This window comes from Mytilus edulis, chromosome 1 (assembly GCF_963676685.1).
Source record: "Mytilus edulis chromosome 1, xbMytEdul2.2, whole genome shotgun sequence".
NCBI classification, from domain to species: domain Eukaryota; kingdom Metazoa; phylum Mollusca; class Bivalvia; order Mytilida; family Mytilidae; genus Mytilus; species Mytilus edulis.
Genome location: NC_092344.1, coordinates 11,261,253 through 11,274,766, shown reverse-complemented (window position 1 = coordinate 11,274,766; position 13,514 = coordinate 11,261,253). Strand labels below are relative to the sequence as shown.

General features: G+C 33.1%; 1 protein-coding gene across 1 annotated transcript; it reads right to left on the bottom strand.

Annotated features, from left to right (window-relative positions):
- Positions 1-7: 7 nt before the first annotated feature.
- LOC139524000 (alpha-L-fucosidase-like) lies at positions 8-13,226 on the bottom strand. Its single transcript, XM_071318511.1, has 8 exons — positions 12,782-13,226; positions 7,938-8,044; positions 4,109-4,239; positions 3,324-3,460; positions 2,829-2,926; positions 2,222-2,354; positions 1,378-1,548; positions 8-986 (listed from the first exon to the last, which is right to left on the bottom strand). Exons 1-8 carry the CDS (start codon positions 13,120-13,122, stop codon positions 725-727), a joined length of 1,380 nt encoding a protein of 459 aa, XP_071174612.1. The 5' UTR covers positions 13,123-13,226; the 3' UTR covers positions 8-724.
- Between the last annotated feature and the right edge of the window lie 288 nt (positions 13,227-13,514).

Sequence of the window (13,514 nt, the reverse complement as noted above, 5' to 3'; positions counted from 1 at the left end):
TAAAACATTTCGTAAAATGACATTTTATTACAAATAAGGATTAGAAAAATTACAATAACAAATTAATAATGCTAACTGGGGACGAACATTACAGATTCAAATAATATATAAGAGGTACTACATAAGAAATAATTACATTTGGACCATATATGTTCATCACTACTGAAAAACATTCAAGCACATATACAAGTGATAAAATATACATGGACGGTTATAGATAGACACATGAAAATATATATAAACTGAAACTCAAATGCATGCTTTAATCAAACTTAATAGAAAACTGTCTTTTTACTTTCAGTTTTTCGGAGGAGGGGGATTAAAATCACATGATCAGATTCATTTAGATCAGATTCTTATACAGTGATCAAAGAGTTGCTTTCAATAATGAAGAATCCATGCAAAGGAATGTATGAAAATTAATATTATCAAGACAATGAACTCAACTGAATGGCAAACACAAACATGTTTCTACAACATAATTTATCTGTACAATTCAGTTGTGAAACTGCCGATGATAGAGTCATATAAAAATGCGTTCCTCTACAAAGTTTGAAAAGAAAATATGTTGTATAATGTACTCTTCTATTGATAAGTTAATTTGTGTCTCATATCTTTCAAATTATTTTTTATCAGTCATGATTTAATGAGTTGTCTCATAAACTGAGGTAGTCTGATATTTGTGACACGATTATCCATATCGATAGCTTAAACATACTAAAGACTAATTTGATATATGCGTTAGTCTAAGTACCCATGCCCATTCACATGGTAGTTTGTTCCATGGTATAGTTGGTATAGTGATATAAATCCCTTGGCCTCCTGGGCCAGCTTTCCAATCAAATTTATCTGGGTAACCGAGCATGCTGACCTCTGTCTGCTGTGATGGGATTGGTGCTCCTAATTTGAAGACTGTGTCTGCAGGCCATGAAAGGAGAAATACATACACCACAGTTCCTTCCTTCTCCATTTGTCGTTTGGTATACCTGTAAACAGAATATCATTTTATAGATTTATTCAATTAGAGAGCTTAGAAAGAGATAACTATTTATTCTTTTACTAGTATTTAACTATTTCTTTAGCATGCAATTACTATTATTCAATTGTGATTTCATTATTTTAAATTAAATTTCTACAATTGTGTTCAATAATTTGGGTGCCAGAACAATGTGTCTCATCCCTTTTGCACATTTAGGCAAATAAAATATGTTTAAACTAATGGACACAAACCAAAGATTTATTGAAAAAAGCGAGGTCAATATGTCTTACAAACGTGTATTTAATTTACTGTATTTGAATAACCATTCGATTCCTTATTTTTTCTCTCTTTGTATTCCTTCTTCACTTTCATGTGATGTAACTAATTGATTGTCATACCATGTATATTCAGTGACTGTATCATTCTGGTGACTCCATGGAACCGTACTGTAAACTCCCTCTCCATTGACCTTCAACCATTGACCAAACTGACGAAGTCTTTCTTCAAATATTGGCATGATTTTGCCGTATTTGGTTGGTCCTACATTCATCAGCATGTTACCACCACAACTTATATAAAAAGAAAGAATATTATTTTCATATAGAGAATTACTTCCTAAATATTATTATGAAAGATTAACGTAACATCAGATATTTTTATATAGTTATAATGAATAATTTTTGAATAGCTGCGATGACTGGTTAGGAACTGGACAGGGTCAACATTTGTTTGAGTTCAATTTGCCATTTTTGGGGAATAAGGGTTAGACATGTAGGAGTTAAAATAACAAGGTCGGTGCTGGGCAAGATCAAGATTTCTTTGTTAAAGAGAATTAATCATTTATTAAAACTTATGAAGAGGAACATGTTCCTCATCTGCATATCATGATATAACAATGTACTAAACCTCATTTTGATATTAAAAACTATTTAAGATGAGTTGTGATGACAAGGTAGAGGGGTTCTTTGGCAGAAATGTTCTACGCTCATAAAGGCATGTCTCTGGAAAAACTAAAAAGACTATAGCATCTTTACAGAATACACATCTGTATATTTTAATGTAACATTATATCAAGTTTCATACTGACACAATAAAACTAGAGGTTCTAAAGAACATATGTTTCTCACCTGTAGCTTCAATAATGGCTGCTATTTTGTAAAAGGAAAAGGGCATTAGAAAAGAGCATTAGAAAAGGGGCATTAGAAAAAGGGCATAACCTCTGTATAACCGTTGGTTACTTGCCTGATTGTGGATGCAAATGTTGAAATGATTTGATGAATAGTCAGATAGGCTTCGAGGTTAGCATTTCTGCGGTATCCCCATGATCCCTTGTCTATTGTCATACAATTTTCCCATTTGAATTTCTGTAAAACACCTAAAATTTTAAAGATTATCGTAAAATGACAGGAATCATCAAATATGAATACGCTGCTTTTTTTTTTTTTTAAATATTTAGTTATTCTTATCTATATAGTGTTAGTAAGATGAAACCACATAAACTACTAAAACTATACTACTTTCCCTTCAGATCAGTTATCGAATACAGCTGACAAGTATGATTACATGCAAAGTACCTCAATATACTAAAGATAATAAGATGAAAAGCGCTGTCGTATGTCTAGACATACCATTTACCTGGCTTGAAAGGACTTCAAGTTGAAGCAGCAATATTATCTATATATTTTATAATCGATGCAACAACCCAAAGAAAAATTGCAAAGTTACAATTACAGTCGATGTTAGTACCATTTAAACAATAGCTGCTGGTAACATACAAAGAAAAGGGTAGATAAGACACTTATTATGACATTTGGTTATCCACTTTTACCATATATTAGTAAATACTAACCTGGATTGAATTTATCTGTACATGTCTTGTAGCTACCATGTTTGCATTTACAATCTGGGCCCCATCGGTCATTTGTAACAACAGTATCCTTTACTGGGCTGAAATTAAACGAGTAGAAATGGTATAACAGGAATCATTACCCCATAAACCAACGAACAACTCATCATTCAGGTAGTTTGATATTTTGTTTAGATTGCAATGATATAATAGGTCAAAGTAATATATTATCATCGCAAAACACCAGACAATACTTAGGTTTTACCAAAAAAGTAAACATAGCATACAACACACAACGTAGCGTACCAACATATCATATATATTCTGTCTTATGTATAAAAACATTATATATATTATTAGGCTTGAATTGTATCGTTGCATATATAAAATGCATATACAGAAATAGAACAATTTCCATAATAAATTTTAATAACCAGAGTGAAAAACATAGGTATCAACCAATCAGATGTAAGGGCAAATAAAATGATTAGCAATTACCTTTCATTGAACAACCAAGCAAGAAATTCTTTAGCAGTCCAGTATGAGGAAGGTCCCATATCATCAACCATATCAGCCCATACAATGTCTGGTTTATAATTACGTACTAGTTCATACAGGTCTGGCATGGTTTTTGTCTAAAAGGACATTACATATCATTTTGATACAACAATTATTTCGTAAATAAATTCCTATTTAAAGTAATAAAAAGAATGGTGGACATGTAATTTTGGGGCCCTTTATAGCTTATTGTTCGGTGTGAGCCAAGGCTCCGTGTTGAAGGTCGTACATTGACCTATAATGGTTTACTTTTATAAATTGTTATTTGGATGGAGAGTTGTCTGATTGTCATTCACACAACATCTTCCTATATCTTTGTAGTATGTTGTTTCTACATTAGAAAATGTCAGTACCAAGTCAGGAATATGACAGTTGCTATCCATTCGTTTGGTGTGTTTGAGCTTTTGATTTTCCCATTTGATAAGTGACTTTCCTTTTTGGATTTTCCGAGGAGTTCAGTATTTTTTATTTTACATTTTGCTTGATTGTTATCGAACCATTATTATGATACTAAGTTCAGACTTATTGCGATGGAAAGCTTAATGTTCGAAATTCAACATTGTTTGGTTTAACAATCAAGATGCTTTGTTTGCACTCAGGGATATGTAAATGTTATTACTTGTATGAACTTTCACATAATAAACGCGTATTTTACTGCAACAAGTATTATATGAAACAGTTTTATCCCAAAACAATACTGGACCTATCGGTTTCTAATGCTTTACCTTAACATAGTTCTGAGTTGTGAAGTTTGATGCCTTATCTTTGAGATAGAGTGGATTAAGCCATTCTGAAAGACAGTAGTATGTTCCAAATTTTATGTCCGTTCTGTTTCGTATTGCTGCAGCCAGATCGCCTGAAAACAAATAAAGACTTCAAATATAATTCTTATGGCAGAGTTAGCCTCTAAAGAAGAGTTCCATATGGCACCCCCACCCAAAAATATATTTTCCCGATTAGAAAACATTCTAAAAAGGTTTTTTTTTTAAAGGGAACTTTAGAAAAAAAAATGGGGCATGGCTTTTTTGGGGGGTTAAACAGTTTTTTATATTTTTTTTTTTCTAAATTTAGAATAAACAAGAGTGCACACGCTGAAATGTCTCGCCTTCTATACTAATCATTGATATTATGTTGATAGTCCTAAGTAAAAAGCTTTATTCCAACTGTCTCATAAACTTAACATTAACCAAGATAACTAAACAAAGACCAATGAACCATGAAAATGAGGTCAAAGTCAGATAAACCATGCCAGGCAGACATGTACAGCTAACAATGCTTCTATACAACATATATAGTTGACCTATTACTTATAGTTTAAGAAAAATAGACCAAAAAACAAAAACTTAACACTGTGCAATGAACCGTGAAAATGAGGTCACGGTCAAAAGAAACCTGTGCTACTGACATAAAGATCATAAAATATTTCCATACACCAAATATAGTTGACCTATAGCATATAGTATTAGATAAAAAGACCAAAACTCAAAAACTGAACTTTGACCACTGAACCATGAAAATGAGGTCAAGGTCACATGACATCTGCCCGCTAGACATGTACACCTTACAATCATTCCATACAACAAATATAGTAGACCTATTGCATATAGTATGAAAAAAAAACAGATCAAAACACAAAAATTTAACTATAACCATTGAACCATGAAAATGAGGTCACGGTCACATGACATCTGCCCGCTAGACATGTACACCTTACAATCATTCCATACAACAAATGTAGTAGACCTATTGCATATAGTATAAAAAAACAGACCAAAACACAAAAATTTAACTATAACCAGTGAACCATAAACATGAGGTCAAGGTCAGATGACACCTGCCAGTTGGACATGTACACCTTACAGTCCTTCCATACAACAAATATAGTAGACCTATTGCATATAGTATGAAAAAAAACCAGATCAAAACACAAAAATTTAACTATAACCACTGAACCATGAAAATGAGGTCAAGGTCACATGACATCTGCCCGCTAGACATGTACACCTTACAATCATTCCATACAACAAATGTAGTAGACCTATTGCATATAGTATGAAAAAAAAACAGACCAAAACACAAAAATTTAACTATAACCAGTGAACCATAAAAATGAGGTCAAGGTCAGATGACACCTGCCAGTTGGACATGTACACCTTACAGTCCTTCCATACACCGAATATACTAGCCTTATTGCTTATAGTATCTGAGATATGGACTTGACCACCAAAACTTAACCTTGTTCACTGATCCATGAAATGAGGTCGAGGTCAAGTGAAAACTGTCTGACAGACATGAGAACCTTGCAAGGTACGCACATATAAAATATAGTTATCCTATTACTTATAATAAGAGAGAATTCAACATTACAAAAAAATTGAACTTTTTTTCAAGTAGTCACTGAACCATGAAAATGAGGTCAAGGACATTTGACATGTGACTGACGGAAACTTCATAACATGAGGCATCTATATACAAAGTATGAAGCATCCAGGTCTTCCAACTTCTAAAATATAAAGCTTTAAAGAAGTTGACTAACGCCGCCGCCGCCGCCGCCGCCGCCGCCGCCGGATCACTATCCCTATGTCGAGCTTTCTGCAACAAAAGTTGCAGGCTCGACAAAAATTATAGATATTAGTTGCTTTTATTTTCTTTTGGCACCCCAATTTCCTTTCATCACCCCCATTTCCTTTGACACCCTCCCATATTTACAAGATATCTCTACATGTGGAACATCATTTATATTACATTACATCTAATATCATTGATAACATTTTATGAAGATATATACACAGCCATGTATCACCATCATTGCTGGTGATCCGATGAATAAATCTGTTGTAGAGTTGTAACTGACTCAGACGTACTTATAAAAATAATAATTTTCTGTGACTGTATCTTGCATTAATTTGTAGGATCCTTTACTATAGATAATTGAGCTGATCTGTAACAATAACATCTCCATGCCTTATATATCATGTACTGTAGTACGACGCTAGATTAAAACTGACGAGGAAAGGTAACACACGACCACTGAAAGATTTATTATTGAAGCCCAGGTGGTCGTGTGGTCTAGTGGGACGGCTACAGTGCAGGCGATTAGGTGTCACGATATCTCAGTAGCATGGATTCGAATCCCGGCGAGGAAGAACAAAAAATTTGCGAAAGCTCAAATCAAATACTTCAAACACTTTAAAGTATTGTTTCCAACCGTCCCTCCTTGGAAATGTCTGGATGTTAATGAAGATATGGGGAAGAATTAACTGTATTTTTTGTATTTGTTATCACAAGTATGATGGGATAGATGGAATCATCATAGTCACTATATAGCGGAAAGTGAAGTTACGGAATACTTCTAACTTTCTTTCTTTCTTCTTAAGGATGTATTCTTCTGACTTTTCAGTCTCGTTCAGTCTCGTTGAAATCTCGTTCTTGAATTATTTCCAAAACATGTGATACAAGTGGAAAATATCAATAAATTTTAAAAATATGATAATCAAAGTCTGTGAAAAAATTTTGATAAAAAAAGTTTAATTGTAGAACTGTGATTTTTTTCACGTTAATAGCCCCAAAATAGGTAAAAATCGATGAAAAATGGGAAAATCATCAAAACTGGGCATTTTCAAAGGGCCGTAGCAAGAAAAGAAGTGCACCACCATATGATTTTTTCTTCACCAATTATTTTGTTACAGTCTTATAAACCCAAAAATCAGGTTAAGAAAAAAAGTTTAATTCTACAAATTTTTAGCTCCTCAGAGGTGTACATCCTTAAGAAGTTCCTGTTTTGAGCCAGCCTCACGTGAACGAATTAAAAGACAAATTGGCAAGAAGATGAGCGTAATTGGCTACCATGGGATTGCCGTATTTAAAAAAATATATATATCTTCCAAAAGTAACCCAAGTGTTGTCAATCAAGAAATTATACATCTTAATAAACCGTTTCCGAGAACTTTTTGATTGAATCAGAACAAAATTTTACAAAGTACGATGATCCCCTATCCTAGAAACAAGATACTTGTATCTGCGTTGGCCACTTTTTTTTATGAAACAAAACGGAAGTCTTAATTCAAAAATTTAAGATTATAATATCATATGATATAGTCAAAACATTTATCAACTATTTCACAAAAAAACATTAAACCAGAAAGTTATTCAGTGCTATGTGTTGCTTCTGAAGACAATCTGATCAAGTTTACCGCTGTTCAATAGTAATAAATCGATTACTAGTAAACCAAAAAAAAAAAAAAAAAACGGGTCACAAACCAATACAAAAGGAAACGCGTCAATCATTAAAGGAAAGCAATGGCACAGCATGAACACTGAACTTCTACAAAAACAAACGCCAACGACAGACTTTTGTATTTATAAACAGTAAAAATCTCGGCGACCAAGTCTTAATTGCCCTCTGTCAATTATATCCTCGACTCAAAACCTAAAAACAGTTATTTAAAGATACTTAAATATGGAATACCCAGACTTTGGGGTAGTGATTCGTCGGAAAACAAAAAGACACGTTTTCTGATTATACAAATTACAATAAAAATAATGTTTACCCACCAACAAGATCTCGGTTTGGTCCTACTGCTTTTGCATTCCAGTTAAAAGAATGAGACGATGGCCAGTTTGGGAATCCTTCACCATGTTTACTGGTCAGAACTACATATCTGAAAATATTTAAAAAAACAAGAAATTTATAATTTGAATTTAGACAATTCAGTAATAACCAATTGTATCAACTTTACTGATAATTCTCCCTTTTAGTCCAGTCGATTTGTGCAGATTTTTGACAAAATTGCTCAGATTGTGGTAAAAGCATGAAACTTGGCATAGTAGTAGTATATGTCATGGACAACATTTTAAGCTATAGACCCAATCTGAAAATTGAAATTGGCGGAAGAGGCGGCCATTTTAAAATGGCGGCCGTTTGATATCAATAGATAAATAATAGAAAATCATGAAAATGATATTAGAGAAGATATTGACATAAAATCTGGTTGATAGAATAACAGTGCTGAATCCAATTGTCTTGTAGAACAAAAGTTATGGAAATATTACCCATATTGAATAGCGACCATCTTGAATTTTTTATATTTTTTTAAGCCAAAACATGTAGTCATTATTCGATATAATAAAAAAAAATGCATTGTGTAAGATATATACAAATGTATTTGTTTGAGCTATATAAACAGGACAAAAAGCTAGCCTATTCCCCTCCCCAAAGTTATTCTTCTGTTTTGTAGCGGGTACAAAAGCATTAAAACGCGGACACGAAGAGGATCATAAAATATTATTATTAATAACTATTATTCTGAAAGCAATATTCGTGCAACCGCTTGTTCAACAGAAGATAAAATATTTGTATACCTGTCGTTTATATAATAGTTGGCTGATTACTCAGTAACTGAATAATTCGTTTTGTTGATATTGTTCATTTGAAACAACTTTCAAAAACCTTGATTGCAGACATAATGAATGTTATATCATACAAGTAATGTTATAAGAACATCAACTGCTCAAATGTTCTCCATTGACGTTAACAATATCTAACAATAAATGAAATGTACATGTTTTGTCAAACCACACTCTGTTTATCATATTCTATCACATTGTCCTCCACATTAACATAGAGTAGTACAACTTAATACTGCCTTTACACATTTGCAATTCCTTAGTAACCGTGTTAACTTTGACTTATAAGTTAAGTGCTTGCTGCAGGAAATTATTATATAGTCATATGGTATATTCATCACAATTGACAAGGACTGTCATCTGAGGACTTCATATATATTGATTTTTTGGTAGCCATCTTGAATGATGGCCATTTTGAAAACATGAATTTCCAATATATCATTATTCGCTAATCTTATTAATTCACTGTTTGCATTCATACTTTTTTTACTAATGTATATTGGATATTCAAAAAGAGGTCAGATAAGGCATGCACATGTTTACAAAATTAAGATATTAGTATCAAAATTTCAGTTACTTACACGTTTGCCTAAGTAACTTTTTAAAACAGAAATTACGTATATATTATATAATTTATGACCGAAAGTGTTTTTTGTCGTTGTTGTTGAAAAGATCAAAAATCAAAATTGTAGATTTCGAAAACACTGGAACTAGATATAAGAAAAACATAATGGGCAATTAGATTGGAAGGAATGTGTTAAACGGCAAGAGAGGACATGTAAGGGTTTGCAATGCCAAGCAGATACAAACAGAACAGTCATAGACATATGAGCTGGCAATCACTCTTTTGATGCAAGCATACGAAGATGTTGGGTCTTAAATTGGTTTTCCTGTCACTAAATTCGAAACAGTTGAATGAGGGTTATGGAACTGCAGAAGCACTCCAGAATCACAAGGCAAAATGGCACAAACCATGTCAAACAAATTTTCAGACCTCAAAATATTTCATCAGCAAAAGGGAAAACATACTTCCGATGTTGAAGATAAGTTGCAAATTGAAAGGAAACAATAAGTAACCATACACTGTAAAGTGGAACTGGATCAAAAAGAATAATGACTGCAAAATATTTTTTTCTGTGGTGATGTATCTGAGGATCTCCATGATACATCGACATTTTCAAATCGACAGAAATAGGGCATGACTGTTCACTTGTACTACAAGACATATTCCCTTAGCCAAAGTAAGAGCTGGAGATGTTAAACCACTAGTATCATGCTTGATGATTGATGAAACTTGACAACATAGCAAATAGGCAGAATAAAAGACACAAAAAGAAAGCCAGGAATCTTTTATCCTTGGAGTTGTGCTTTCTTAAATAATGAAATACATTAATGGCACACGGTCTGGAAGAGATATTGTACCAATCTCCAAGCTCGCAGATCACGCTAAATTGTACAGTAAACGCCTGGATGATCTTGGGGTTATCATGGAAGGAAGAACTGATACAACGCAGTTAACAAAATTAGAATGTAGCTGCTATAGGATATATATAAGCATACAAGCAAGATAAATTAGTGCTTTTGACTTTCAACAAATGTAATCGTGAAGCTCTGAAACAGACCTAATAAAAAAAAAAGGTAAAAATGAAGTCCTCATCATAGCCATAGCAGGCAAAATATATATGCTTGATACTAAGAATAACTTTACAGGGACACTCAATAACAGCTGTTAACACGAATCAGTTCAACAGACATAAGTTTCCTTAGTAAGAATGGTACAAGATGGCCAAACATCAAGACACAGTCCAGAAATATCGTTGAGTGGCAGACAAGACTTACCATCTCAGCTATAATAGTTCAATTGTGCAACTCGGCGTTGAAAGGATACAACTGCAACTTATCAGTCCTCAGATAGAGAGCAAGATGTCTCAGAGATTGTGGAACTGATTCATTTGGAAAGCCAACATTGAATGTCCCTGTAAACCTTTTTATAGTAACAAGCTTAACTCTTCAAACTTTTCTAGTTTCTTTGACTATGAAGAGGCCTTCATCATCACGACTAAAAGACATGGCCTGTTTCAGAACTTCCCCAACATATTGGTTGAGAATTCGGAGAAAGACGCAACCTTTCACGTGTGCTTGCATATCATCTATGGCAGATAGTAACCCTTTTTTTATAGAAGTGTTGTATTAATCATTCCTTCCATGACAACTCATATTTACTAAGAACGTTTACTGTACAATTTACCAATATCATCAATGTCAAATATTAAAACAATATCTGTTCCATAGTGTGAGCCGTCACTGTTTTCTATTAATTTGGCGAGCCCCATTCCATGGATAACTGATTCTTGACTTTTTTCTGTGTCTCGAATTCTGTCTAATTGCCCTGTCGTGCAGTTTTAACAAACATTTAGCATGATATCTGCTCCTGAAATATTAATCTCCAGCACTGAGTCTTGCTAAAAGAACAATAGTTAGTAGTTCAAGTGACAGTCACATACTATATTGTCGATCATAATTGTCGAGGCTTGATGATGATAGTCAGATACCTCATCATAATGAAAGTAAAAAAAAAATCCTGCAATCATATTGTTCTTGTTAATTCATCACAACTGTGGCTAGTTATTTTACTGGTATTTTCAATCCGTGACTTTTAGACTTTTTTCGTTTTTCCTGACAACATATATATTTTGATCTTAAGATTTGCTTTGACAGGATAAGTACCTTTTGCCTTGTGATTCTCCCATTACATTGCCTTCATTAACTTTGAACAGTTGTATGCTTACAGAAAATGACTGATTACCAGCTCAAATGTCTATGTCTGCTCTTTTTGTATTTGATTGACATTGTAAATCCTCATGTGTCCTCTCTTGGCGTTACGGAATTTTTTGCAGTCTATTTATTATTTTGTCAGCTCCATTGACTTAATACCTACGTATTATTGCTTTTCAACATACAGTGGTCATAACTTATATTGTATATACGCATTTTTTGGTGGTAAAAAGTAACTAAGCCCTACATGTTAAACTGCAATTAAAAGAATTTACGCATATTTTTAAATAAATTTATTAGTTAACATATGCATGCCTTATTTCAGCACTTGGTGAATATATCCTATATAAATAGCAACAGTCATATAAATAAATGATAAGAAAAACTAGTTGTAAATGCATATAAAACTTAGTATTAATTCCAAAAACAATTTAGGAAAGCGAATAATGATGTACTTGAAATTTACGTTTCCAAAATGGCCATCATTCAAGATGGCCACCTAATTCTTCAATAGTCCTCAGTTGATATCCTTTATACGAAGTTTATCAAAATTGGTAAAGTTATATATTTTTCATATTTTTTTTAATAATTTTTATTAATTTTTTGGACATGATTTCAAAATGGCCGCCCAGAGCCAAAATGTACCGATCTAAGAGTATTTGCAGTTATATATTGAATAGATATAGGAAGGTGTGGTATTAGTGTCAATGAGACAACTCTTCATCCAAGTAACAATTTATAAAAGTAAACCAGTATAGGTCAAGGCACGGCCTTCAACATGGATCCTAGGTTCACACCGAACAGCAAGATATAAAGGGCCCCAAATATTACTAGTGTAAAACCATTCAAACGGGAAAACCCACGATCTAATCTATATAAAAAGGCTAGATAAAATAAAAACTCAACGTTTTTGAGTCATTTAACTCAATCGCAGCACCTCCATAGGTTTTATTAAACAGACGTCACAAGCAGATTCTTTTGCAATGATATGGCCCTTGACCTTGGTCTCATCGCTTTTGGATTTAACTAACCCTCTGTGGATTCGCACAGGGTCCGTAGCAAACCACATAACATACAAATTAGATCTACGTTATAAAAGATTCATGTCGTCATTGTGCAAGAGAAACCATATAACCTAATTTAAAACAAAATCTTCATCGTTTAACATTAATTTTATTTATGAAAATTGCAACAAGCCTTATATAAATCATTCTCACCCTGCTCCCGATGCTTTAAATATATCTGCCCATTCGTCTGGATTGAAGAATTCTGCTGTAAAATCTTTAGCAAAGTCAGCATAGGTAAAATCAGGAGGGTAATTCCTTTTCATGAAGTCTACAATATCTGGAGGTGGGTGCTTTGACTTCCATAGTGGCCAAAACCATTCTGAATGGAAACTTGGAACAGAAAATACTCCCCAATGAACGAAAATTCCAAATTTGGCTTCGTCATACCATTTTGGTAACGGTCTTGTATCCAAGGAGGCCCAATCGGGAGTATATTTGGCATAACTGTACTGTAATATGCAACAAATAAGTATCAACAACCACTGTTTCATGTTTACAATTTAATGCTTTATGAAACATAACCACATGATATGTCACATGTATAGTACTTATTATATTGGACTACCTGTAACAATAATTGACATTAAAAAAAATCGATAGAGCGTTACATCGGTTATGGTTCAATAACCGTTGTTAAGTTATAATACAAAACGGAAAATGTCAATTTACATTGAATACTCAAACAGATATGTAAATATTTATATAAATATTCAATAATTTTTTGAATTTTGCAATGTTTCATTTCATCAGTTCGATATAACAATGTAGTCTAATATTGACATTTACTTTTCTATATTTAAACAAGTGGGATTTCAGTTTACATTTTATGTAAACGAATATTTTAAAAACCTTTCAGATATAAAGGTTTGTGCAGCCAACTCAG